We start from the raw sequence: 26,432 nt of genomic DNA on the forward strand, positions 1-26,432 counted from the left end.
AGAAGATTGGAAGGGATAGGAAGGGGAAACAAAGGAGGAGGTTACAATGCTTGATAAGAAATGTACTCATTATCTTGCCCATGTAATTGTAACCCCTCTGTACAGTATTTTCACAATAAAAAATAAAAAAATAAAAATAAAGTAATCATTGTGGAAACAAAAAAAAGAAAAATGAACTTTACAATTTAGGCTGGGGGTGGAGGGTGGGGGGGGAGTGTAGTTGTAGAGATAGGAGGGAAGGGATGGTAAGGGAAAAACAAAGAAGGAGACAATAATGCTTGATAAGAAATATACTCGGGGCTGGGAAGGTGGCTTAGTGGTAGAGCGCTTGCCTTGCATGCATGAGGCCCTGGGTTTGATTCATCAGCACCACATAAGCTAAAAGAAAAAAGCCGGAAGTGGCACTGTGGCTCAAGTGGTAGAGTACTAGCCTTGAGCTGAAGAGCTGAGGGACAGTGCCCAGGCCCAGAGTTCAGGCCCCACGACTGGGCCCCCCCCCAAAAAAAGAAAAAGAAATAAATATACTCATTCTCTTGCTCATGTAACTGTAACCCCTCCTTTGTACAGTATTCTCACAATAAAAAAATTTATTTAAGAAAGGAAATAAAGTTTCCAGAACCTCTTAAAATAGCTCTTGGTCAGTTTAAGATAAAGTTTTAAATACATGAGCTTTTGGGTGGATTCTACATGTCCAACCCTTCAGAGAATGGAGTATGTGAAGAACCTTCTCTTCTTTATGATAATTTTCAGTTATATATTTATGCATTAATACCATTTGTTTTGAGGAATTGGGGATTGAATTCAGGGCCTTGTGCATACTAGGTCAGGCCCACTACCACTTGAGCCACACTCCCAGTTACTGATCTCATGTTTATGTGCTTATGGAAATAAAGTTCTCTTCAATAAAAAAAAAATATCACTAAGGACTTAGAGAAGCATGAGAGATATATATTTCCATGAGGCTTCTTTCAAAGTTTTTCGGCAATTGTATCTCAGAAGAATAAGCTTAAGAAGGAAACTTTGTAAAAATTGAAGCTTTAGAAATCCATGTAAAATGAAAATTATTTAATGCATGATTTTTCCCATAGTACAAGAATCTGGATAGTTCATAAAAATTACTTTGACTCAGGGTTTTAAAAATTAATTAGATGAAAAAGACAATATAGTGAACTGAATAGTATTCATCAAAATTCATGTTTCTTCCCAGGAGCTTAGTCAGCTTAAACTGTCATGACAATGCAGCAGACACAGGTGACTTAAACAAAAAAAGTTAACTTCTCAGACTTCTTGATGCTGAGGCATGAAGATGAAGATAATTGTCAGTTTGGTTTTGAGGGCTATCTTTCAGTCATCTTCTTACCACGTCCTCGCATAGCCTTTTCTTGGTGAATGTACATGAAGAGAGATTTTTCTTCCTCTTCATATGGTACCTCCAGATCTATAAAAATTAGAATATTAACTTTATGACTTAATTTAACCTGAATCACTTCCTAAATGTCCTATTTCCAAATATAGTTTTATTGGGAATTAGAGAATATAAACTTAAAGGAGACACAATTCAGTCCTTAGCAGCCTTATTATCTTTTTTTGAATTCACAACAACCAATTCTGTTCCTTTATCTTAGGTGAGAACTAAATAAGTTAGAAAATTACCAAGTCCAGGAAGATGTTATTCGGATGTGTTCAGAGAAGAGTAAGGAACCATAGCAGGAAGTGTACGTCCAAGAGGCAAGAGTCATATAGAACAACATTGTTGTTAGCATTTAGTTCCTACCTTGAATGATACAGGGACACACACGTTGAAGGGATCTGAGGAGAGGGATGACTTACACTGAATGGAACCACTCTGTTATGAATATGGAGGACAAGACTACAAGCAGAGAGGGAAGAAGGAATATTTGTTAATGACCCAGACTAACTATGATGGTACCTCAGACCTTAGTGTATCAGGGGAGGAAGGGAGCAGCAAGCGAGGTCGCAGACAGTAAGGCCTGTTCTCCAGCAAGCTCAGGAGACTACAGTGTTGATATGGTCAGATTTTATCAGCACCTCCAACTTCATTTCAGAGCAAGAGGGGAAGTGATAGAGCTGTTGAACAGGAAGCCTCTTCCTAAAGGTTAGGGAAAAAAGATATATACAAACAAATGTATAAAGCATTAGAACTCTTAAGTGATTCCACTCACAGTGAGGAAGCGCACAAACTCTAACCCTGGGCACCTCTGCTTCTGTCTCTCATACCAATATAATCAATAATACCATTACCTCCCAAATCTTGTACTACTTTGCTTTGGACCATTTCCCAGTTGGTCCATAGATCACTGACAGAATGGACCTTGAGAAATGTAGTTCCCTGCCCATTCAGGTTATCCATGAAGCAGTCCAGCATACATAATCACCAAAAAGACCCTGTCATATGTCCTTTCTGTCATGTTTACTCTTTTCCTCGTTTTCATTAAAAACTAGTAACCACCTTTTGAATGATACTGTTTTCAGAGGTACAGAGCTAGCAAGATTTACAGTCTAGATTTTTACCCATGTCTACAGGAGCTTAAAGCCTAGTATTCAATTGTGTGCTGCTTTAAGTGAAAGGCAAGCCTTGATAATGGTTTGTTTTCCTATTTGTTCATTTGTATTACAAAATAAAAATTTAAACAAAGACTTAGCAGAGGTACCAGATGTTCAGCATTTCTAACTAGGTACTGTACTGGACAGCTAGAACGCTTTAGGGCAGATCGAGCAGTGACTCACATGGATACAGCTTTTAGGTCAGAGGAAAATAGCTCAGACGGGGCTAGCAGAGAAGCAGCATTACTCATAACACAGCTTGGACTTCCCTGTGGCTGTGCCCAGAATAAGAAAGCTTGTCAGGGATGTTATATATTACACTTTCAGGGCTGGGAGTTGATGAAGACTGAGGCTTCACTGTTCTCATTTGTCTCTCTTATAAGAGAGCATAGATTTTTAAATCAAAAAGCAAACTGCCCTGTTCTGCTGAGGACAGAAACAGTGGGAGCCCTTTTGGGGACTAGGTCAGCGTTTTATGGTCATTCTGTTTTCATTGCTTGCTATTTCAGCTCACCTGGTAAATGCACTTCCAGAAATCTCCTGGTATAGATTCATCGATTCCTTTCCTTTGATGGCATATTCCAATCCTGTTTCACCCGTCTATCCATAGTAACTTTTTTCTTCCTGGCCAATTGTCTTTATACTGATGAACATATACTTTAGTCAGACTTTTTGATTGAAAAGCCCTTGGGGTTACAGCAGTGGCCAGATTGTCAAGACTAAACGTTGTTTATTTACTTCAGCCATTAGATGAGGTTTGTTTAAAATACCCATTCTTTTTTGGTTTTGTTTGTTTTTTGTTGGTCTTGGGGCTTGTACTCAGGGTATGGGTGCTGTCCCTGAGCTCTTTTGCCCAACTAGTGTTCTACCACTTTGAGCCATCGCTCTGCTTCTGGGTTTTGAGTGAAAATACCCATTTCTTCAAAGGGTAAAACAAAATGGAAATATTTTGAATTCTGTGGGGTTTTTTAATAGTGGAAATAGCACATGATTTTAAAAAATATTTTTGAAAATAATTTACAAGGAATGTAAGAACTAGACCCATTCTCCCTTGTCTGAGTCCCCAAAACATTTTCAGAACTCATTTAGCTATCTTTGTGGCTTTTGCTCTCAATCTTAAAACATGTTTGTTTGATCCTGATTCATTTTCTAGTTTCAAATACTTTCTGTTTGAATTTGAGTTTTAAAAGACAATAACTAGCTGGGTGCCAGTGTCTCACACCTGTAATCATAGCTACTCAGGAGGCTGAGATCTAAGGACTACGGTTCAAAGCCAGCCTGGGCAGGAAAAACTGTGAAACTTTATCTCCAATAAATCACCAGAAAATGGGAAGTGGTGCTGTGGCTCAAGTGGTAGAGTGCTAGCCTTGAGTTGAAGAGCTGAGGGACAGAACTCAGGCCCAGAGTTCAAACCCAATGACCAACAGAAAGAAAGAAAGAGAGAGAGACAGCCAGTAAGAAAGACAGTAACTATCCTGTTTTCTCATTCTTCCCCACACATTAATTTTTTCAGGATATTTCAGTGGACTTATTTTATCTTAATTTTCAGTTTCTGAGTTATCCATCTTTCATTATTTCTTTCCCAAGCCTTTTGCCACAGGTAGATGTTTCCCTTCATTTGATAAACAGACACACATCACATGTTCCTCATCTTTGAGACGTCTTGATTTATACTTTCAGTATAATGCATCTTCCATTAGGTTGGAAAGAAAAATGAGACCTTTAGTGTGTGTTTAATCTTTATCCTCAGTGATAGTTTGAATATAGTCTCAAGTTTCTCTAAGAAATTTGAAGTCACTTTTGGGCATTTACCCAAATGATCACAAAGAAGAGCACACTAAAGCTACCAGCACAACTATGTTTATTGCAGCATTATTTACCATAGCTAAGATCTGGAACCAACCCAGATGCCCCTCAGTAGATGAATGGATCAAGAAAATGTGGTATATATACACAATGGAATTCTATGCCTCCATCAGAAAGAATGACATTGCCCCATTTGTTAGGAAATGGAAAGACTTGGAAAAAATTATATTAAGTGAAGTAAGCCAGGCCCAAAGAAATATAGGTCCCATGGTTTCCTTATTTGCAATAACTAGTATATGTCTGAGACAAGCAGAAAAGGTCAGATAAGTCAATGTTAAGTGAAATGAGTCCCAAGATAAGTATTCAAATGTTTTTTCTTTCTTGTGATTGTTTCTAACATATTTATAAGATGATTTCTTTGTTGCTTTGTATGTCCTTCCCCCATGGTATCTCTGTTTTCACTGTATTTGATGTTTGGTATAATTTGTGGAGGGGAAGGGAAAAAACAAATTGTTTAAATAGGGATACAGGTGAACCCATTGCAACAATGAGATATACAAGATGTTATGTTGAAAAACGAACTTTACAACTTTGGTGGGGGTGGGTAGGGAGGGGGAGATGGGAAGTGATAGGAAGGGGAAACAAAGGAGGAGGTAATAATGCTTGATAAGAAATGTACTCATTATCTTGCCCATGTAATTGTAACTCCTCTGTACAGTATTTTCACAATTAAAAAAAAAGAAATTTAGAGTCAACTTGCACCATTTAAAAAAATAAATGTTATGTTGTTCCTGCTATTCTCGTATGCGGTGACCTTCTGACTCATGTCTTCTCTGAAAGGTTTGAGAACTTTTCCTTGTCCTCTTTGTTCTGCAATATCATCCTGGTGGCCCTTGGAATGGACTGTGTATCCACTGCTCAGGGGAACTTTTTATTATGGAAGTGTATCATCAATTCTGGGAAATTTTCTTGCATTTAAAATTGTTTCTTCTATTTCTGAACTTCTTTTATTCAATTACTAGCTATCCTGAACTATCATAATTTTATGAAACCAGAGAAAGAAGACAGGACAGAGTAGGAATAGCAAAGTGGTGGGGAGAAAAACAGTTAGCAGGAAAAGAGTCCAGTTCCCTTAGAAGGGATTTCAGTCTGTAGGATCACATACAGCTTGGTGAAGCAGTAGAAGCTAAGATCACATTATAGAAATGAGAATATCTTATGTTTAATATTTCCTAGGCTTACTTCTACTTTCCTAAAGTACTGCTTTAAAAACTCATTTTGAAACAATTATGTTAACTCTTATAGATGGTAATTTAGAAGTCTGATAATTCTCAAGTACACAAGTTTTCCCAGCCCCAGGATTCTTAATAAAAATTTAATGAGTTCATGAATGACCTTAAAAACGAATCTCTCCATATATCTGAATTCATAGCAGTTTGAGATCATTTGAAGAAAAGGATAAATTAATTTCCATTACATTAAAAATTATAGCTTTCTTCCTCCTCCTGAAGATGTAGAATGTATTCAAGATGTCCTCAAGTAATTAGAAAATGAATAATGATCCTCATTTTCAACAGCATTCAAAATGAGGAATTTGAAAATCAGCCACAATATATTTAACTATTATAAACTGCTTACCAAAAAGCAATTCTTAACAGAACCAAGATCTAAGTACAAATCAGTACCTATCTTTCATCAAAGGAATTCATCTTTAGAATGCAAAATGATGAACACAGGATTTGAGGGGATTAACCACTACATGGGGTTCCAGTTAGCGTTGGTTTCCATTTATCTTCTTTCCTTTTAGCCTTTCTGTGCCTGTAACTCTTATAAATATCAATATATTTCTTTTTTCACTTGTATGATTTTTACCTGCTCCTCACAGTCACATTGTGTATTAGCCACTACAGCATTTATTTGATGTGTCTGTCTACCTAACTCTCCACTTGCCTGAGCAACAAGAGGGCAAGAACTGGGTTTTTCCTGAATCTCAGACGGGCCAGCTGCCCCCCAAAATGGGTGGTTCTGAGGCAGCTTTAATTTTTAAAGTTTAATGTGTGACATGTTTTTTATGACAAACTGGAGAATACGAAAATGTCTTGTATTCTTATGATTACCACCAACTTGCTTGCATGTGTAAGTAGACCATCTAAATTCTGTCTACTGTGTAGTTCTAAATTCTGTGACACTTTCCTCCAGGAAAAGTGTCACAGACACTGTTTCTGTTCTGTGACTTTCTGCAGTCTCCCATCATGCTGCTTGGTATATATAGTATATTATATATATGCATATATATATTAGTATATATACTTCTCCACTCTTCTTGATTTTATCTTTTTTTCATTGCTAGAAATAGAGCACAGGGCTTAAGCAGGTGCTCTGCCACCGAGCCACAGTACCCAAACTCTAATTGCTGTTAGAATAGATACTGTCCTCAATTCATTATAAACTTATGGAAACAAGGGGTTTTACTTTATTGCTTATTGTACTATCCCCAGTGCAGAGTTGAAATATTGTCTCTTGATGACTTTTCTCATCTCCTTTGCAACCCCTTTGTACAACCACTTAGTAACAATAATAAAATATGATAATTTGCCTTCCTGCTTCTGCTAAAACTAGAAGGGCTGTCTAGGCCTCCTCTATTATAAAAATAAAAGCAAAAGAAAAGAGATGCTGTCTTTGGAGCACAAAACCAATTTTCATATGCAGTTCGTGTGCAGGAGGAATAATCCTTTCTATAAACACACTATTATTGCTATAGATCTGTTTATGGTCGTAATCCTAGTTACACAATTGTTTTGAACATAGTTTTTATACATGGAATAAGTGAAATGGGGCATAAGGTTCACACTGCAAGAGTTTACCATTGATTCTTTATTTTAATCCATAATCTTCTATAATTGAGATATAAAATTTAGAGATTATTACATTATCCAAGAGTTTCCAAAAAACTCTTAGTGCAACAGTTTAGTGGTACAGAGCATGACAGCCATCACACTGAATAGAGGGAAGAGGTAGGGCACATGGGGATGGATGGCAACTGAGCTTCTAATAGTGGTTCCCCCCAAACAGGCTTGCCTGTTACATAATCCTTCACATGTGTTTAGGAAGAGCTGAGATTTGAGTTAGGTAGTAGGTGGCAGATAGGTAGGGTAGATGGTAGGAGGGTAGAGTAGTCCCATATTGTAAGGATGCTAGAATTCAGAGATTGAAGGTACAGATAGATGTTTCCCCTATGTCATGTTGCCTACTTCAAAGTCCTGTTCTCCCTTTCTTGCAGCGTCCAGGGCTAAGCTCAGCATGATCAACACCATGTCAAAAATCCGTGGCCAGGAGAAGGGGCCAGGCTACCCTCAGGCAGAAGCACTGCTGGCAGAGGCCATGCTCAAGTTTGGAAGAGAGCTGGGAGATGATTGCAACTTCGGTAACTGTGCTTTCTCGCACTCTTAATTTTTTGGTTCTCCTTGGTGTTGTGATCCTGGTAAGAAAGTCTGTAGGAAGTTAAGGTCATTTTATGTTTCACTTCTCAATTTTAGCTCTCACATACCTGTATTTATTTATTTATTTATTTTTATAGTAAAGATGATGTACTGAGGGTTAGTTATGTGAATCAGGTATTGAGTACATCTCTTCTTGAACAGTATCACTGCTGACTTAGTTCACCCTTTGTCCCACTGTTTCTGTGCTTTTTCCCTTACCCTCCCCAAATCAGATAAACTTACATACAAGACAGAAAGTACAGAAAACAGTGGCAAAAGGGGGAAAACAGAAGGAAAAACCAGTGCAAAAAGCAAAACAAAAACCCTTTTTCCATATCTTGGATTTAATTTCAATAATCATCATTTTATATGATCATAAGCCCTTGTGACACTCTCTTAAGAATATCTTCTTTTGGTCTTACAGTGTGAATGTTTATAGTCCTTGAACAGGAAAAATTAAGCAGGACTCTATGCTTCATTATTTTTAGGTGATTTGTCTGAGCAGTTTTCTTTTTGGTATTTCTTAGATAAGACCCCAAAGTTTACTGCAGGTCTGCCCTACATGTCCAGATGCCTCACACTTTCTTTGGGGTGGGTTTGGCAAGAGCTACATTTTGAGAGGGAGGAAGTGGTTATGTTGGCACTGTTTTATACCCTGCCATAAAGGCTTTCTCTTAGATTGTTGTTCATTTGTATATGTTCCCTCATGTCATAGACCCAGGTAAGATATGATTTGTTCTTTCACTAATCTCCCATTCTCAGTTACGACACCAACCACCTTCTGTCTTTACACCTAATGATGTGGGGAACTCTAAGTAATCTTCATTCCCAGTTGACCAATTTTCCTTTACTGTTATTTGTTTCTACTAAAAGAGTTGACTTGAAAATGACGGCACAGGGCAGGGCAATTACATACAAAAGTGGACAGAGAGCCTCCCAGATGTTACATACCTGTTAATAAGGGATATCTCCATGGTTCCTACAATGAACCATGGCACCTTGGAAAGACATTCTTCTATGGAAGGCATAGTGTATTCTTTCTAGTCTGTTGGTTTCTTAGGCAATAATCTCTATGTTTTTTTTAATCTGTGAAGGCCCCCTGGTTCTTCAAAGTTTAAGAGCTCCATTTTGTCCTCTTAGGTCCAGCACTTGGAGAGGTAGGGGAAGCCATGAGGGAACTCTCAGAGGTGAAAGACTCTTTGGACATGGAAGTGAAGCAGAATTTCATTGACCCACTTCAGAATCTTCATGACAAAGATCTGAGGGAGATTCAGGTATATGCTGTTGTCTCTTATAAGCAAGCAGTTGAAATTACACAGTTGCAAATGTCCACTTCTTAGGCTAGTTTTCTTGTTGACAGCACTGGTAAATTTTAAAATCACCCTGCAAGATAAATTGGAAGCAAACAGAAATGCAAAACTCTCCAGCCCATTGTTAGGACTGTGTTGCTCAAGAGTTTGATAGCTGAATTCTCTGTATGCAGTGTCTGTATCAAATAGGCTTTGGATTTTGCCGTTCTTTTGGTTTCTTTGGTGTTACTGGGGCCTTGGACTTGCTAAGCAACTCGTTAAGCAGACACTCTACTACTTGAGACATATGCCCAGTCCACTTTTGCTTTGGTTATTTTTTAGATAGGCTCTTAGATTTTTTCCTAGGCCTTCCCGGACTGTAATCCTCTTATTTATGTTTCCTGCTCATCTGGGATGTAGAACATACCACCATGTTGATCTTTTTCTGTTGCCTAAGCTGGCTTTGAACCATGATCTTTCCAATCTTAGCCTCCCTAGTAGCTAGGATTACAGGCATGAGCCACTACACTCAGCACACATTGAATCACTTTTACAAAAATACATTTTCCCTAGAGGGATAATGTCCTCTTGTGTTGCTTTGTTTTAAATTAGAATGATGGGCTGGGCTATTACCCCTAATACTACTTAAATAAATACTCTTTTATTTTTAAACATGTGTTTTGTATTTTCCTAGCCATTCTTTCTAAAACATGTAGAATAGTTGTGATATTTCTAATAAATAAACTTTATTTTGTTATGTTTATTTCTAATAAATAAACTTTATTTTGTTATGTTTCTGCTTGGGCTTACAAGGTTTGTTCATCTCTTCATTCACTTATTCATTCTACGACTATTTTTGAACTTGACTAACACTTTTTTGTTGTCTACTAAATGGACTTCTGTAACTTGAACTCAGTCCCCCTGGCTCTTTGTTTTCCAAGATTAAATTTACTTCACTCAAGATCACTCAATAAATGGCAGGCGAACTCTAAATCCAAAGTATAGCTCTGATACATTGTTCTACCCTGTATCTGGCTGTAGGCTCATGTATTTCAAATAATATTCCTTCCAAAAGCTCAATCATTTAGTTTAGATCAGGCATGGAATAGTAGCAGGGAAGGTTTAGGGTATTATTTATTCTCCTTTGCTTCTCAGATCTTTACCACTCCCGATTCAATTTCGTCTCCTTCTCTTCCCTTCCATGTATACCTAGAAACAAGTGAAAATCTGGCCTTCTCACCCAACAGTGAATAGTGGAAATTGATGCCATGAGAAACAACAAGAGCAACAAACCCAACATTTTGGTTTGGGGAAAAAGACTTCACAACCCAGTACTAGGGGTATTGGGCACAGGCCAGACCCCTTACTTGGAATAATTTAAGAATGGATAAGGCTTAGCAAGTAGCATTAGATGAAATCCTTTCCAAGGTCCTGTGTTGGATCATCTGTCAAGAAGGTAGGCTTAAGCTCAGTAAAAAGTTTCCTGAAAGCCACCTTAGCTGGGCAAGTGTTTCAAAATAGATTCCTAGATTCAGTCCTGGATATTTAGATTCAGATGATCAGGAATCCACATAATAAACACAACAGTGATCGTAACACACTGGATGATTCAGAAAGCAAGAATGCCATTCCTCCTCACGGTACTACAGGGGGAGTCGTTTTCCAGTGTCTTCTCTGGAGTACCATCTTTCATGAGGATGGGGACTTGAGAACTCTGTGCACACACCTCTCAGTGTGTGGAGCACATGTGCATGTGGCGCGAGGAGGGAAAGGATTCCATCGTGGCTTTGGCCTGGCAAACCAGACATAAAGGGAAATGGTATTTCCTGTTATTTCTTTCCTATCCTTGAGTTATTTTGCCAGTCTTGGGGCTTGAACTCAGGGCCTGGGCACTGCCCCTGAGCTTCTTTTGCTCAAGGCTACCACTCTACCACTTGAACCACAGCACCACTTCTAGCTATTTCTGTGTATCTGGTACTGAGGAATCGAACCCATGGCTTCATGCATGCTAGCCAAGCACTCTACCACTAAGCCACATTCCCAGCTCATCCTTAATTATTTTTAAAGGTATCCCCTCACGAAGCCTCTGGAAGCATTTGCCTCACTGGTATATGTTTCTTCATTTCTACTTTGAAATGCAGCCTATTTTGTTTTGGAAGCCAATTAGAATGTTAGTAAAGTGAACTGTAAAGAACTACTTTCAAAGCATGCTCCTCTCGTTTGCAGCACCATCTAAAGAAGTTGGAAGGGAGGCGCCTGGACTTTGATTATAAGAAGAAACGGCAAGGCAAGATCCCAGATGAAGAACTCCGTCAAGCTCTGGAGAAATTTGATGAGTCTAAAGAAATTGCTGAGTCAAGCATGTTCAACCTCTTGGAGATGGATGTAAGTAACTTTCCTGTGGTTTTCAAAATTAATTTTATCATTAAGCCAAATGATGTGTTTAAGGACATATCACTATATATTATTATATTATATCAGCATATTGATTTTATTATATGATAACATATAGATGGTCATTTCTTTTAAATAATTTTGAGTGATAAGTAAACAGAGAAGTGGTAGATTTTTTCTGCAATTTTATAGTATGATTTGACTAAAATTTACTAATGAATCCTAAAGCTGCATACTAGTTAGTGGTTTATGCCTAAAATCCTGGCTGAGGTCTGAGGCTGAGGTCTGAGGATTGAAGTTCAAAGCCAGCAGAATTATTATCTTCAATAAACCAGCAGAAATGTCCATTGGAGTCATGGCTCAAATGGTTAGAATGCCAGATAACAGACATAAGCACAAAAAAGCCAAATAATACCATAGAAAGTCAGAGAAAGATTGAGAGACTAGAGAATGCTATAAAGGTCTGTGGATAAATTGAATACATAAGAAATGACTATAAAGAATAGCAATCAAGAAGCTCCCATGATGCAATCAGTTAGCTTATTGTACTTATAAGAATATCAGTCAAGCTGGGAACCTCTGGCTCAAACTTGTAATCGTAGCTGCTGCAATCACAGTTGAAGGCCAGCCCAGGCAGGAAGGTTTTTATGGCTATCTCCCTTTAACTCTTGTCTACAAAAAGTCCAAAGTAGATAAGAAATGTACTCGTTACCTTGCTCATGTAATTGTAACCCCTCTGTATGGTATTTTCACAATAAAAAAACTTATTTTAAAAAAAAAGTCCAAAGTAGAGATGTGGCTCATGTGGTAGAGTGTCAGTCAGCCTTGAGTGAAAAAAAGCAAAGGGACAGCACCAAGGCTTTGAAGTTCAAGCTCCAGTAATGGAGCATGCGCGTGCACATGCATGCGCGCGTGTGCGCGTACACACACACACACACACACACACACAAACGATGTCAATTTGACATTTAGAATTGGGTGCCATACATAGAAGTGTTCTCTATTGTGAATTGAAGTTGGGTATAGTCTTTAAAAAAGTAAATTTTAAGACTAATGATTGTAGCATAGATATTACATTTGAGATATCTTTATTGGGTCTTTATTGAGGACAGAAGTGGAAAATATAGATATAATATGCACAAGATATAAATAAGGCTAATGAGAGGGGATTTATTAGCTCCTGAGATTATAGAGACCTGGAAGTCACAAATAAGTCCTCTGAACACTGGAGAACCGAGGATGCTGGTGAACTTGGGAAGCTGTTAACATAGCTCACTCCCAGTCCAAAGGAGCCTATGGTATAACTCTCATTTTGAAGCTGGGTGCCTTAGCCCCAGCAGAGGTGAGAAGCCATTCGTGCCAGTCCTGGATTCCAAGTCTGAAAGCTGTAAAGAACCTAGAGTTCTAACATCCTAGGGCAAGAGAAGCTGTGTAGCTATCTTTAAGAGAGAGAGAGAGAGAGTGAATTTATCTTCTTTCACCTTTTCTACTAACACCCTCAGCTAATTATGTGGTGCTCTCCATATTAGATAAGAACAGGTCTTCCTTACCCAGTCAACTGTGACAAATGCAAAACTCATCTGGAAGCACTTTCACAGATATGCCCAGAAATAATGGTTTGCTAGCTATCTAGCCAAGTTGAAAACAAAAAGTAAACATCACATTAATCAGCTGCCTTACTGACTAGACAGGGGAGGCATATTGAACATACATGGTTTTTGCTGCCACCCAGACATGGTATATGTTTGTCCACAAACAACTCTTGTCTCCTACTCAAGAAGAATACTCTGGGAAAACTGAATCACAGTGCTCCTTCACCACACCCAGGATTCTGTCCCCCTTCATCCGCATAGGACAGCCTCACCTCTCTTGACCTGGAGGCTACTACTAAGTTAGATCACAACACAGGATACAAAATGAATAGTAACTGAATTCGCTTGAATTATTAGAGCTGGAATGAACTCAAAATACCACCATATACAACACCTTTACATTACAAATGCAGCTTAGAGAGGTCAAAAGGCTTTTTTTAAACCTCACATGGTACATTATAAGAAACAAATATTCATGATTATTCATGTTTGGTGTGTGTGTGTGTGTGTGTGTGTGTGTGTGTGTGTGTGTGTGTGTGTGTGAGCTTTTGTGTTCATGGCTGGTACACTGTACCTTAGCTTTCTCACTTAAGGCTATCAATTGAGCCATAGCTCTATTTCCAGCTTTTTTTTTTTTATTGTGAGAATACCATACAGAGGAGTTACAATTACATGGGCAAGATGAGTACATTTCTTATCAAGCATTGTTGCCTCCTCTTTGTTTCCCCTTCCCATCCTCCTCCCACCCCCCACCCAACCCTCCTCCCCCCCACACCAAAGTTGTAAAGTTCATTTTTAACATAATGACTTGTACATCTCATTGTTGCAATGGGTTCACCTGTATCCCTATTTAAACGATTTGTTTTTCTCCCTTCCCCTCCACGAATTATACCAACATCAAATACAGTGAAAGCATGGGTTATTTCCAGTTTTTTGATGGTTAATTGGATATAAGAGTCTTACGTACTTTCTGTCTGGGCTGGCTTCCAACTGTGATCCTCAGATCTCAGCCTCCCAAGCAGGTAGTATTACATGGCACGGGCCATTGGCACCCAGAAATATTCATGTTTTTAGTACTAGCTGTACTATTCACATGAAAAGTACTGTTGGGATTATATATTGAGTGCTAAACATAGGAAGGAAATATTCCCTTGTCAGAGCATCTTTTTCCTATAAGATAATCACAGGGAGATTTAATAAAAAAATGTGATTTTTTTCTGAGGTTTCTTACTAAGGTTGCTTCATAGTACTGACACACATGGTTCATTGTAGAAGGATGCTTCCTTATCCTTCATCAATTTAGAAATTGCAGAATAATCTATCTTGTCCTGACTTGCTTCACCAACATCAGCATCACCAAGCATGGGACAATATTTTGGGGACCATACTGTAATGTGCATAGGGAACTAGTAGCTGCCGCCAGATCATAACCTGGTGACTGAGGCATGATTGTCCTATCCATCTGCAGATTGAACAAGTGAGCCAGCTCTCCGCGCTTGTGCAAGCCCAGCTGGAATACCACAAACAGGCAGTGCAGATTCTGCAGCAGGTCACTGTCAGGCTGGAGGAAAGGTAGGTTTCAGTTCCCTGCATTTCTACTTTGTACTTTCTTGCTCTACAGTCATGTGTAAAGAAATGGAAGTAATAGCAAATTTCATTTGGAGACACAATTCTGCCAAATTCCTGCTGATTGTGTACAGGCCCTTCAAGGATTGCTTTGGTTTTATTTTGTCTTGTGCTTTGTTCTTGTGTTTATGACATGCCTGGATTGTATGTTGACTGTCATAGATGGGACACCAGGATGCTATTGATGATGATGGATGCAATTTGTGGAGCAGATATTCTGTGTGGGTACCAGTTGCATATGATCAACCTTAAAACATCCCTGTAGACTAAGTATTTTAGCTTCAACTAACAGATGAGCAACTGAGCCTCAAGGAAGCAAAATGACTTGCCCAGGCTCTCTCATGGTTGTCAGCTGCAGCTCACAACCAAGCCATCTAATTTGAAAGCTTGGATCTTTTCATATTTATATTTCTTTGAGTGATGCTAAAGCTTCCACCAGGGAGTTGTTTTCATGTGCTCTGTACCACCTCCTTAGATGTACATCACAGTGATCTGTAATAGTTTTCAAGTACATGAGGCTCTCTGTGGAGATTTGGGCACAACCTGCCCAGATGTATAGAGTACCCACACTATAATATAGATGCTCCTTGAGCAACTTATGGTTGGATGATATTTCCATAAACCCATGTGAAGAAAGTATGCAGTCTACCTAACATCCCAAACAACATAGCTTAGCAACAACATACACTGTGGAGTATTGGTGGGTTTTGCTTGTGATTACATGGCTGGCTGGCATTTATGGTTTGCTCCCTCTACCCAGCCTTGTGAGATAGTTTTGTGCTGCATGTTGCTAACCCAGGAAAAGATCAAATTTCCAGGTGTGATCTCTACTGTATGTATATCCCTGTCACAATTTTATCATCAAGTCAAATGATTTATGTGTTTAAGGATATATCATTATATTATAATATGTATCATATCAATTTATTATTATATATTATTGATTTTATTACATGGTAAGAACACATAGATGGTCATTTCTTTTAAGTAATTCTAAGTGATAAGTAAAGTAAGGAATGATAAAACTTTTTCTGCAGTTTTATAGTTTAATTTGACTAGAATTTACTAATGAATCCTAAGAGATGAAATGCCAAGTATGATCTCTACTGTATGTGTGTCCCTTTCACAGGGTCATAAAGCTAAAAATACAAACAAAACAATTGCCTGAGCCTTTGTAAGTTGGAGAAGGTCTGTGCATATTATTTTACTTACCCAGGTGAAGGAGGATGATTTTGCTAAATGTACATGCCTCAGAGGATCACCCTTCAGGATTATTATTAGATCATGACCACATTAGTCTCCTGTGGCTCATCTGTGGCTCAAGGCGCAATGGAGATGACAGTCATACTGGGCTGCATTATTAGAAGTTTCACATGTCTCCAGTTTGGCCCTCTCCTCTTGTCTATTTTCAGTGATTTTCTTGTTGTTGTTGTTGTAACTCTCTTCAGTGCACACTTTTGGAAATATGCCTAAAACTGAAGCCTTTAGGAAAATCTTGAAACTATATGTGTCAAACACTCAAGTAATCTGTGCTTTTGTGACAGCAGTTGGGCACCAAGGGACCACTCTCTTTCATTCCTCCTGAAATGTGTTCAAAGTAAAGTCAGTGTCATTTTACAATCACCATATCCTTAATCATCCCACCCTTGTAAATCTGAATGTACCTTGCTTATTGAATACCTGTAACTGAACAGTGTTTAGTGGTGTACAGAATGCACTTTTTGGCAAATCTCTTTCACTTTTGTGACTTCATTAACCCTTTCCCTCTCCCTGTATCTCCAGTCTGCTCACTCTCTCCAAACCTCATGTGCCACTTAGAATAGCTTCTTTGGCATACTCTTCTGGAAAATACCACAATAGATTGTTTTAACCTCTTTTCCTTAAATCTTCTCCAACTTTCCCACATAGCAATGATTCCTCTCTGCCCAACTGTCTACCCCAAGTCCCTTCTGTATTTTGTAGATACCTGTGTGACAGGTATCTGGTAATCAATTATTATACTCTCTCATGCCAAATGCTGCTTGTGGAACAAATGTATCTTACTCCCCTTTGTGTCCCTGACCCCTATCATGGACATATCTGAATAAATGAAAGGCGGTATTGAGTAACAGAACACAGAAAGTGAGGGTAAGACTGCAGAGGAAGCATAGACATCACTTTATAAGAAAACTAATGATCCTTAAGATTTCCCTCTGTGTCATGCTAGATTAGTAGGTGACCCAGTCATTTTTCTAAGTTTTATTGTTTTAGTTGACTTCTTAATTGACTTCCTAACTCCTACTCCCATTCCTTTTCTTTTCAATTACAGAATAAGACAAGCTTCCTCTCAGCCTAGAAGAGAATATCAGCCTAAGCCACGAATGAGCCTGGAGTTTTCTACTGGGGACAGTACTCAGCCCAATGGGGGTCTCTCCCACACGGGCACACCCAAACCTTCAGGTAAAGAGCTTAGACCTTGGGCTTTGGGCACATCCACTGACACTGACACTTTTCTAGAAATTCTAGAAGCATTCCAATCTGGCTACAAGAAATATACTGCCATTTCTCACATTTCTTCCATTCACCTTTCCAATCCTTCCCTTCCCCTCTTTATAGATCTGAAACTTTTTGAATGTCCTTTTTTCTTATTCACCAGCCCTCACTGACCTCCTAACTACCAAATGGTCATAAACCATGTGAAATATAAGTTAGGCACTGGGAGGGGGTGTCACCTTTGCTCCTGCTGGCCACCTTTACTTCAAGGATCCAACCCACATGTGAATGGATGCCTGGGCAGTGCAGGCCCACATGCATTCCCACATCACCCTCAGACAGCAGATCCAGGAACGTGCTGAGCTGTTTCCTGAGTCACAGGAACATGTGGTTGAATATATTTGCAGATGGCATATTTCAAACCTCAGCCTGCTAGCTTTCCCTTCCTACTTCCCACGCTCAGTCCATCATGTTGTGGTACTAAGGTCAGTATGATGAAAACTAAACTTTATTTACTCTTGAGAATATCAGTACATACCCAATTAGGCATTCTTTCTTTTGTCACGATTCCTCTCCACCCCTACACATGGACTAAACCAAAATCTGTCTTTGCGATGTTTCCAATTGCAATACTGTCTTAGAAAGTGGGAACTATCTGGTAGCAGAGTGGGTTTTAAAGGTACATAGCGTTCTCTTATTTTTTCTTATTTTCCCGTAGCCTCAGTTCTTGATGTTCTACAGCAGAACACATTCATAAATGCTGTTTGGAGACTGATGAAGCTGTAAGGTCTGACAGTAGGCAGAGCTCTCTCACCATGGTGTTCCCTTCCACAGCTCCCAGTGTCCACATGGGCACCCACTGCAATGGCACTGCAGCGAACTGGCTACCGGCTGGTCATATAAATGATACTTGACTGCTTCTCCCTCCCCACAAAGTAGTCAGATATTTCAATTTTGTTTTGGTGTGGTGTTTTCTCTAAATTCAAATTTAATTATGTTGTTTCCCTTGCAAGAGAGCTAGTTAGTGTGAGAGCATCATGCATTTGTCGGAGTCTATATTCACATGTATCTACATGATAGATAATGTATTTAAATAAATCTCATTTATGATATGAATACATTATTTCTTGTTTTATTCAAAGTGACTACATTATTTTTATATATTGTAGCTCTTGTGTACTGCTTCTATGTGAAAGTTTACCACATCTAAGTGATAGGATTTTTTTAACAGTATCAGATTTAATAAATACAGCATAGTATGAAATAAGTTCTGTTACTATCAACTTTGTACAAAGAAACAGTAAAATTCCTTGGGCAAGTTCACACAGAATAATAACTTGAATCCAGTAGAGTTTAGGGTTTTTTTTTGTTTTTTGTTGTTGTTTTGATGGTGATGGTGACAAAATATAAGGCCTTGTACATGTTAGCATTTTGGGTAAGCATTCTACTCCTAAGCTATATCCTAGCTTTGTTACTTGGAGAAAGGGTCTTACTGTGTCCTCCTGCCTTGGCCATCCAAATATGCTGGGAGTACAACTATGTGCCCACATGTATTGCTTGGACCCAGTGCTTTATATACAAGTGTTATATACCTACATACATGTGTGTATGATACACACACATATTTAAAACAGCAATTTTCCAGAGGTTTGAGTTATCATTTGGGGCAGTAAGCACTGAAATATTATTCTGAGGTTGCAGAGCTTTGCCCATCTAGTTAATTGAACCATTTTTAATGTGCCAGCATTTTTAAGAGCTAACATTAGCGAATCTGGCCATGTCATTCTGTTAAACTAAGTCCCATTATAAACCCCACAAGTTAGTGGCTCCCCACCTTTGGGCATTATCAGTAAGGCTAGCATGAGGGAAATCTCTTGTACTTACCACAAGAATAGATGTGACATTTCATAGTGGAAATCAAAACAGGAATACCCAACAACTTGTATGTGAGAAAGCATCAGAAACTGATAGGGGGAAAGGGGTTCTTTGTCGTGGATGCTGGAAGAAACTTTGGCAGGAGGAGGAGAAGGAAGGACAGAAGGAGAATACCATGCCAGGGGATACCACAGTAAATGCTATGACTTTAATACCCACACCATCTTGTATTCTCTCTTGTTCTGATTCCAGGAGTCCAAATGGATCAGCCCTGCTGCCGAGCTCTGTACGACTTTGAACCTGAAAATGAAGGAGAGCTGGGTTTTAAGGAGGGCGATATCATCACACTCACTAATCAGATTGATGAAAACTGGTATGAAGGAATGCTTCACGGCCACTCGGGCTTCTTCCCCATTAATTATGTAGAAATTCTGGTTGCCCTGCCCCATTAGGATGTTACGCTGGCTGGCTCACTTCCTTTTGACCCAGATAGTTCAGTTTAACCACTGCTTTGGTAATGCTGCTTACAATACATCTCAAATGCAGGCCGCAGTGGACCACGTCATCGAGCCCACCAGTGTTTGGGTTGACTTGTGTGATCCCACAGGAGTCATGGTGATGGATGGTATCTTCTGAGCCCAGTGGGGCATGGCATGTGCTTTTAAATACCATCTGAGACTAGCCAGTAGTCACAGAACTGCTGTTTACACAGTTCTCAGGAGGCCATGGTTTCTTGAAATTATGACCATGAGCCACATCACGGAAAAACCATCCTACCGAAGATATTGTCTATCACCCAGGGGCCATCGCAGCACCCCAGGTTCCCCATTTACAGAAGAGCAAGTTCTTGCTTTCACATTGTCCCTTCCCAAATATGTGAGTCACAGAATTGTCAAAAAGACAAACCTCCCTCACCAGCAAATTGTCTTCTGGTCTAAGTGAGTTATTCTCTTGATGCCAGCAGTAGAAACATATTGATTGTGGGTTCAAGGCATTCTCTGAAAATGGCCACCTTTGTTCACCTCACTTTAGCCTGTTCCTGAGGCACAGCTAGTTTTCTTCCCACCCTGCTGTTACAGCCTTCCAAGGGATTCTCGTTTATTTCCGGATGAGACCATGAGCAATCAGCATATTGTGGAAGGGGCAGAAAAGAGAAAATTCTCCATGAGGGAGAATGGGGAAGAAATCTGGTTTCCAAGCTTAAATTCTTACTGTACAGAGCCATGTATATATTTAGACTATTTCTGAAGGGTACAGGGAATGGGGGAACAGCTAACTATCTTCTCTTCATTTCTGTTTATGAATTAACACGTTTTATGAATCCATTTGGCACAGAGACATAAAGAGAAAAATCACTAGTAACCATTTCCCCACTACTTCAGAGGGCAGGAACAGTAAATGTCTCTTTTCTCCACTGTCACCTTGTGTTCCTTGGACATCATTTGTGCATATTCTGCCCTCAATGAGGACCAAATAAAGATGATCTTTGTGCTTAGCAGTTTAAGGTATGTGGCTAGATATGCAAATCTCCTTCCCAATTCAGTCATTACTTTACCATCTCTCCTTCTAACCCCATCTTTATTTTGTGTATACAGTGCTGTGTGTAAGCTTATGAGTGTTTTTCTTTTCTATACAAGTCACGGAAGTCCTGTTATCCAGAGTTGTATTTATCTAGTTATACAGACTCTTCCAGAGGTCTAATGTGCTGCTTCCTATGTGCTGCCTGCGGTAGTGGATTGTGTGGAGTGAAAGGCAAATCTTACTGCTTCATGTATAAACTCTCACCATGGGAAGTGTCGCCGTTTCCAATAAATATTGCTGAAGATTAAAAAACCACAAGCCTTTGCTTCTTTATTTTGTGTCTGACAATGGGTGGATGTTTTCAGTCAAGAATTTGTCTTCGGATGGAATCAGATCTGACCTGATACCAATCTCATATCTACTTCCTTGTAAGTAGAGAAAGTTCCATCAGTAAAATAGTGCTAGCCTGCATACTGACAACTTTTTGATAACTGTAGAAGGAGAAGACTTGGTAGAGAGGATAAGTAAGTGAAGAGAAGAGGCCTTTACAAAGTTAGATGAGATGTTAATGGTGGGATCTGAAGAATATAATGTTAGGAGGAACAAATAAAATATGTCAACTGGTTTTCTTTCATTCACGAAGAGAAAGACATTCATATTGAAATAGTGTTTTATTAAAATACAGCCTTGAGCTAAGCATGATGACAGATACCTATAATCCCTGTACTCAGGAGGATGAGACCAGAGTATCACAAATTTAAGTGCAGTATGTGCTACCTCAGAAACCTTGTCTCAGAGCAAAAGCACAAACAAGAACAGCAAAAATTACCCTGAAAACCACATCCAGAATTCTTTTCTCTTTATATATGTTGTATAGCAGAGTTGGGTGGATGGGAACAAAGATAAGTGTGTACAGAATATGCATTTCCCAAGTTCCTAAGAGAATAAACAAGTTCTTTATACATTAGATGTCCCTTGTATTCTTTTTTTCTAAGGCTACCTGTATAAATTTTGTAAGCTAACATGAACAGTTGAATATACTAAATAATTTTGGTGAATAATCTAATATGAAAATAATTTGTGTTGCTAGCTTCTTGAGTTCTAGAACAGCACAGTTGAATTCGTAAACCAATTTTTTAAGACAGACTACTAGTAACATTATTCTGAATATAGAAAAATCTAGAAGAATCTAAAGCTGTTGAATCAATAAATAAACATGCTAGGAACACTCGAGCTAAATATAGAATTATTCTATTTCCATGTACCATTTAGAAAAATAGAATTTAAAAAATTATTTACAAAGACATCAAAAAGCTAAGTCTGCAGATATGACCTAGCATGATTGTATAAGATCTCTGCATGGGAAGTTATGAAATGTTTTTGAGAAAACATAAGATCTTGGTAAGTAACATATTCAAAATGTTCATAGGTTAGAAAAAGTCAAGTCTATAATTATTTCTCCCCAGATTTTTTTTGTTGAGAGAATCAGTGCAGTTTCAACCAAAATCTCAGGAAGTTTGTTTTTATGTGTTTGAAAACTGAGAATTTTGTTTTTTTAAGCCCATTTTTTAAATTACATGTGGAAAAACAAGGTGACTTTTTTCCTTGAGAAACACAGTTGGAGGATTTGATTTTATAGATATAAAAACGTTATAAAGTTACAGTAAGTGATGTCTGTGTAGTTTGGGAAGTTTTTGTTTTTGTTTGAGTCCAAGTCTCACTGTGTAGCTCAGGCTGCATCAAGTTATCTTCCTGCCTCAGCTTCCTGACCTGGGATTAGAGGTATATACCTCATACCCAAGGGTCATGCCATTGATGCACCAACAGGAGAACAGATAACCAAGACACAATCTTGAGTTCAGAAAGAGACCCACATTCAACTGTATTTGAACCAGTAAAACATTCCATTATCTTTGATGTGATATCTTTAAAATGTTGGTTCTGAAGCCCAAAAAGAAACTAAACACATTGCCTTATGCTAAACAAGTTAATCTCACTATTAGCCAGTATCAAATGAAATAAAAGTTCTCTGACCTTGGAAAATTTTAATCTTTCAGGGAGTCTTGTGAAAACCATTCCTAATATACCAACTAGGTTCAGAACTGTTCAAGTTCCTTATTTTTAGTGAGGTATAACAAATACCTTTTTTTTTACAAAACCTTAAGTGTAGGAAAGAGTAGGCAAGTCTGTGGAAATTAAACCTAAGAACACATCTGTTTTTTTTTTAAGTCTAATCACAGAACAAACTGTTCGCAGTAGAAATAGAAATGGAATTGAATTAAAGTGAGCTGAAGTAGGAACTGCCCTGGTGAGGTTGTGGTCTCTTTATCTCCTTCTAATAGTCTTGAAGGAGAAAACAGGAGAATAGCTTTGTTGTTGTTTTTTTACCTAGTTCATCTTCACTATAACTAATTAGACAGTAAGCATGATATGACCAGGAATGTCACTATCCCAGGGGTTGTATATGGATGACTTAGGAGAAATGTGCCTCGTCCTGATCTGCGTACATTATTAGGAAGTCAGAATTATCTCACGGCTGCGGTTTCAAGCTTCCAGTGCTCTAGATGGAGCCATTTGGACACTTATAAAGTCCTTGTTTCATCAGCCATATTCTCATCTGCCATGTCACATGCAGATTGCCATTCATTCCACGAAGATGGTGCAGTGCTGTTCAGAATCAGGGCTTTTGAGCTAACGAGGAAATCGTTGATGCCTCTGTGAGGAGCTCTGGGTGATAGCGGAGAAGACTTAACAGTGTTTCAAGCCCCTACCAGCAATTCCTAGGCCTAATTTGAAGACCTGTTAATCTCTAGGTTAAAGGAGCTGTCCAAAAAAAGGACAAGGCTATTTTTGAGGACCCACTTAAAGATCAGGACCTTAAATGTCACTCAGCACAGTTGCCTAAATGATGGCAGTCTTCCACTGGAGGCAGGAGACAGAGCTGCAACTCTGCACAGCATGGAAGAAGTTGTCAACTTCAGAAGCAAAATAAAGGATAAATAGTCTCAATAGTATTTGCTTGAAAACAAAGATGTGTATAGTGATTCACCACAGTTTGAGAGAGGCCATTATAAAAGCTACTCCAATGGTTCATGAGACTATCTCTTGTAAGAACACATACCTTCCTCAGGACTCAAGGAGATAAGTAGTCAGGAAGTCACCCCGAGTTTTCTAAAGCTCCTGAAAGAGGCAAGTGGGGATAATTGTATAATCTAACTTTCAAGCTTCTCATTTCAGCTGTTCTGAATCAGAGTTACTCAAAGGATAAAGGGTTTAGGGGCAAAAATACTCTACAGAGCATCCAAAAATATCATGTTTATTCTTAAAACAGATGCATGGACTCTATGTCCATACATTCTTATTCAGTAGATTTGGAGTGGGGCTTAGAATTTGCATTTCTAACAAATTTGATGATGATGATGATGTCAATGATGTCAATTTCTAGACCACACTTGTAGTATCAATGCTATCCTAGATAAACTTAAGAATACCAGCTATTTCCTGGATTTTAAGCCCTGCCTGTGGTATTGAACACAATGGGAAAACATAGATGATTAGGCAATTGTTTTCACCAACAACATTGTTCTTTGCGTTTACACACTGAATAGAGCTTTCTGGAAAGCACGATGGCCCGGGGAAATCTAGGCATGTCCTTGGTTATGCGCTGGTCACTGCTGTAGCATGCCCAGGAGGGTGTGAGTTACCCCTGTAGCAGCTTCTCAAGCGGTTCCCAGATGAAGGCAAGTTTGGGAAGCAGTGATCTTTATACAATTATTCTAAATAAGCAGGCCCCTTCTCACCGACATTTTTCTTATATACTGACTAGGCTTCGATTGATGAAGACATGCATGTTTTTTGTTGTCATTGCTGTTTGATATAAGTTGACTTTATTATCTATTCCTCACATTTCATGGTGAAAAATAAACAATACAACACAATGACTTTAAGCATACATATTTAATGCCAGAAAAGGCATTAAATTCACTATCTTAGGAAAAAACAACTTTTTAATTATTAATTTCTTTGTTATATACAAATTCATCATATATAACAAAATGTTCCTTTGTTTGAACTTCTTCTCTAGCAGTATTCTTTAATTTCTGAAAGTCCCTAGTATAGCATATAATTTTATTAAAATGCAATTTACTGTTTATGACATGAATGTTTATTGATTGGTTCTATTACATTTGATGTGTGTTTACCCCCTCATTCACAGAGATGTTGAAATCCAGGACTTTACTGATACTAAGGGGCTGTGTTTCATCTGCATCTGTGCTGACTACAGAGTTCTTACCTTTCCCGCCATTTTTGGATGCTTTGCTACTCTGTCTTGTGAGGGACAGGGAAATGGATATGTATAGGAGAACTAAGTTCCTCACATGGGGCACTATCAGAGCTCTTGCTTTTCTGATTTAAATCAGTGGGTCACACACTAAAATTCCTATCAGATAGATGATAGTCATGTGCTATATAGCACAGACTCCTGAGTAGTGACACTAGAGATTCTGACTCAATTGTTTACATGATCCAGTTGTTTACAGGAGGCTAAGATCCACCTGTTTTAGAAGCATTCTGCCATATGATGTAAATTGTGTGCACCTGATGAATCAGGCATGGTCTGAAGAACCCTGGCTGACTGGAGTACTCCGATTTGTGAGTACCAGAGAGGAAGATCAAGGCATGCATTGGTGACAAGAAGAGTGAAGTAAAAAACCACTTTCCTTGTGGTGCCAGTGTGTCCCATGAATCCACAGTGAAAAGCACCACAGAGTGAGAAGCTAGTCTCTGATGCTAATGGTAACTCAGCTTTTCCTTTAGAAACATCAAAGATCTGAATTCATTATGTAAAAAATAACAGAAAGAGGAGGAAGGTAGTTCATGAATTTTAGGAAACTTGGACTGACCGACTTAATGTACCTAAAATATTAGTGCCATTTGATCATTATGTATCTATCCTCTTTATAGCCCTTTTCCATCAATTAGTTCTTTTCCTTTAAGTAGTTTCATGGAACCTAGCTTGCCCTCTGCTGGCCAAAGAATATAACAAATTCTCTTAGTCGTTTTATTTTTTTAAATTAGTGTAAATTAGTTGTAATATTTGCATACATACATATAATGTACTTTGGTTAAATTCACCCCTACTGATATTTAAATCTACCTTCCTGCTCCTTTCTATCTTTTTTTTTACAGTTGTAGTGGGTTACATTTTAAGTAGGGCTTAATACCTCGCTTTGTCTCAAAATACTGAAGCTATTACTCCTTTTTTAAAATTTAATTTTATTGTAAAGATGCTGTACAGAGGCGCTACAGTTACATGAGTAAGGCAGTGAGTACATTTTTTGTTGAGAATTGTTACTCCCTCCTTTGTTGTTCTCCCACTACCCCCTCCCTCTCCCACCTCTCTCCCTCCACCCCCCAATAGTTGTAAAGTTCATTTCCAGTATAGTATCTTGTGTGTATTATTGTTGCAATGGGTCATCCTGTGTCCTTCTTTCAGTGTTTTGTTATTCCCCTTCCTCTTCCCCTTCCCAAATCAGACAAATGTACATACAAGATGCAGGGTACCAAAATCAAGTACAGTGACAACAGGGGATATACCATAATGGGAAGAACACACAAAGGAAATGAAACAATCACACAGTACATTAAAAACAACAACAAAGATGAATGGATCAAGAAAATGTGGTATATATACACAATGGAATTCTACGCCTTCATCAGAAAGAATGACATTGCCCCATTTGTTAGGAAATGGAAAAACTTGGAAAAAATTATATTAAGTGAAGTAAGCCAGGCCCAAAGAAACATAGGTC

At 38.6% G+C, this 26,432-nt stretch overlaps 1 protein-coding gene across 1 annotated transcript in view; it reads left to right on the plus strand.

Moving 5' to 3' along the window:
* Nucleotides 1-20,931, plus strand: part of Sh3gl2 (SH3-domain GRB2-like 2) — a 63,769-nt gene extending 42,838 nt beyond the window's left edge. Inside the window, exons 3-8 of the mRNA XM_013020777.1 lie at nt 7,652-7,795; nt 8,991-9,124; nt 11,366-11,524; nt 14,594-14,697; nt 17,060-17,190; nt 19,351-20,931. Of these exons, the coding sequence (XP_012876231.1) occupies nt 7,652-7,795; nt 8,991-9,124; nt 11,366-11,524; nt 14,594-14,697; nt 17,060-17,190; nt 19,351-19,550 (872 nt within the window). The 3' untranslated portion in view covers nt 19,551-20,931. The remainder of the gene's footprint in view (nt 1-7,651; nt 7,796-8,990; nt 9,125-11,365; nt 11,525-14,593; nt 14,698-17,059; nt 17,191-19,350) is intronic.
* The last annotated feature ends 5,501 nt before the right edge of the window (nt 20,932-26,432 follow it).

Source organism: Dipodomys ordii, unplaced genomic scaffold (assembly GCF_000151885.1).
Source record: "Dipodomys ordii isolate 6190 unplaced genomic scaffold, Dord_2.0 Scaffold53, whole genome shotgun sequence".
Lineage (NCBI taxonomy): Eukaryota > Metazoa > Chordata > Mammalia > Rodentia > Heteromyidae > Dipodomys > Dipodomys ordii.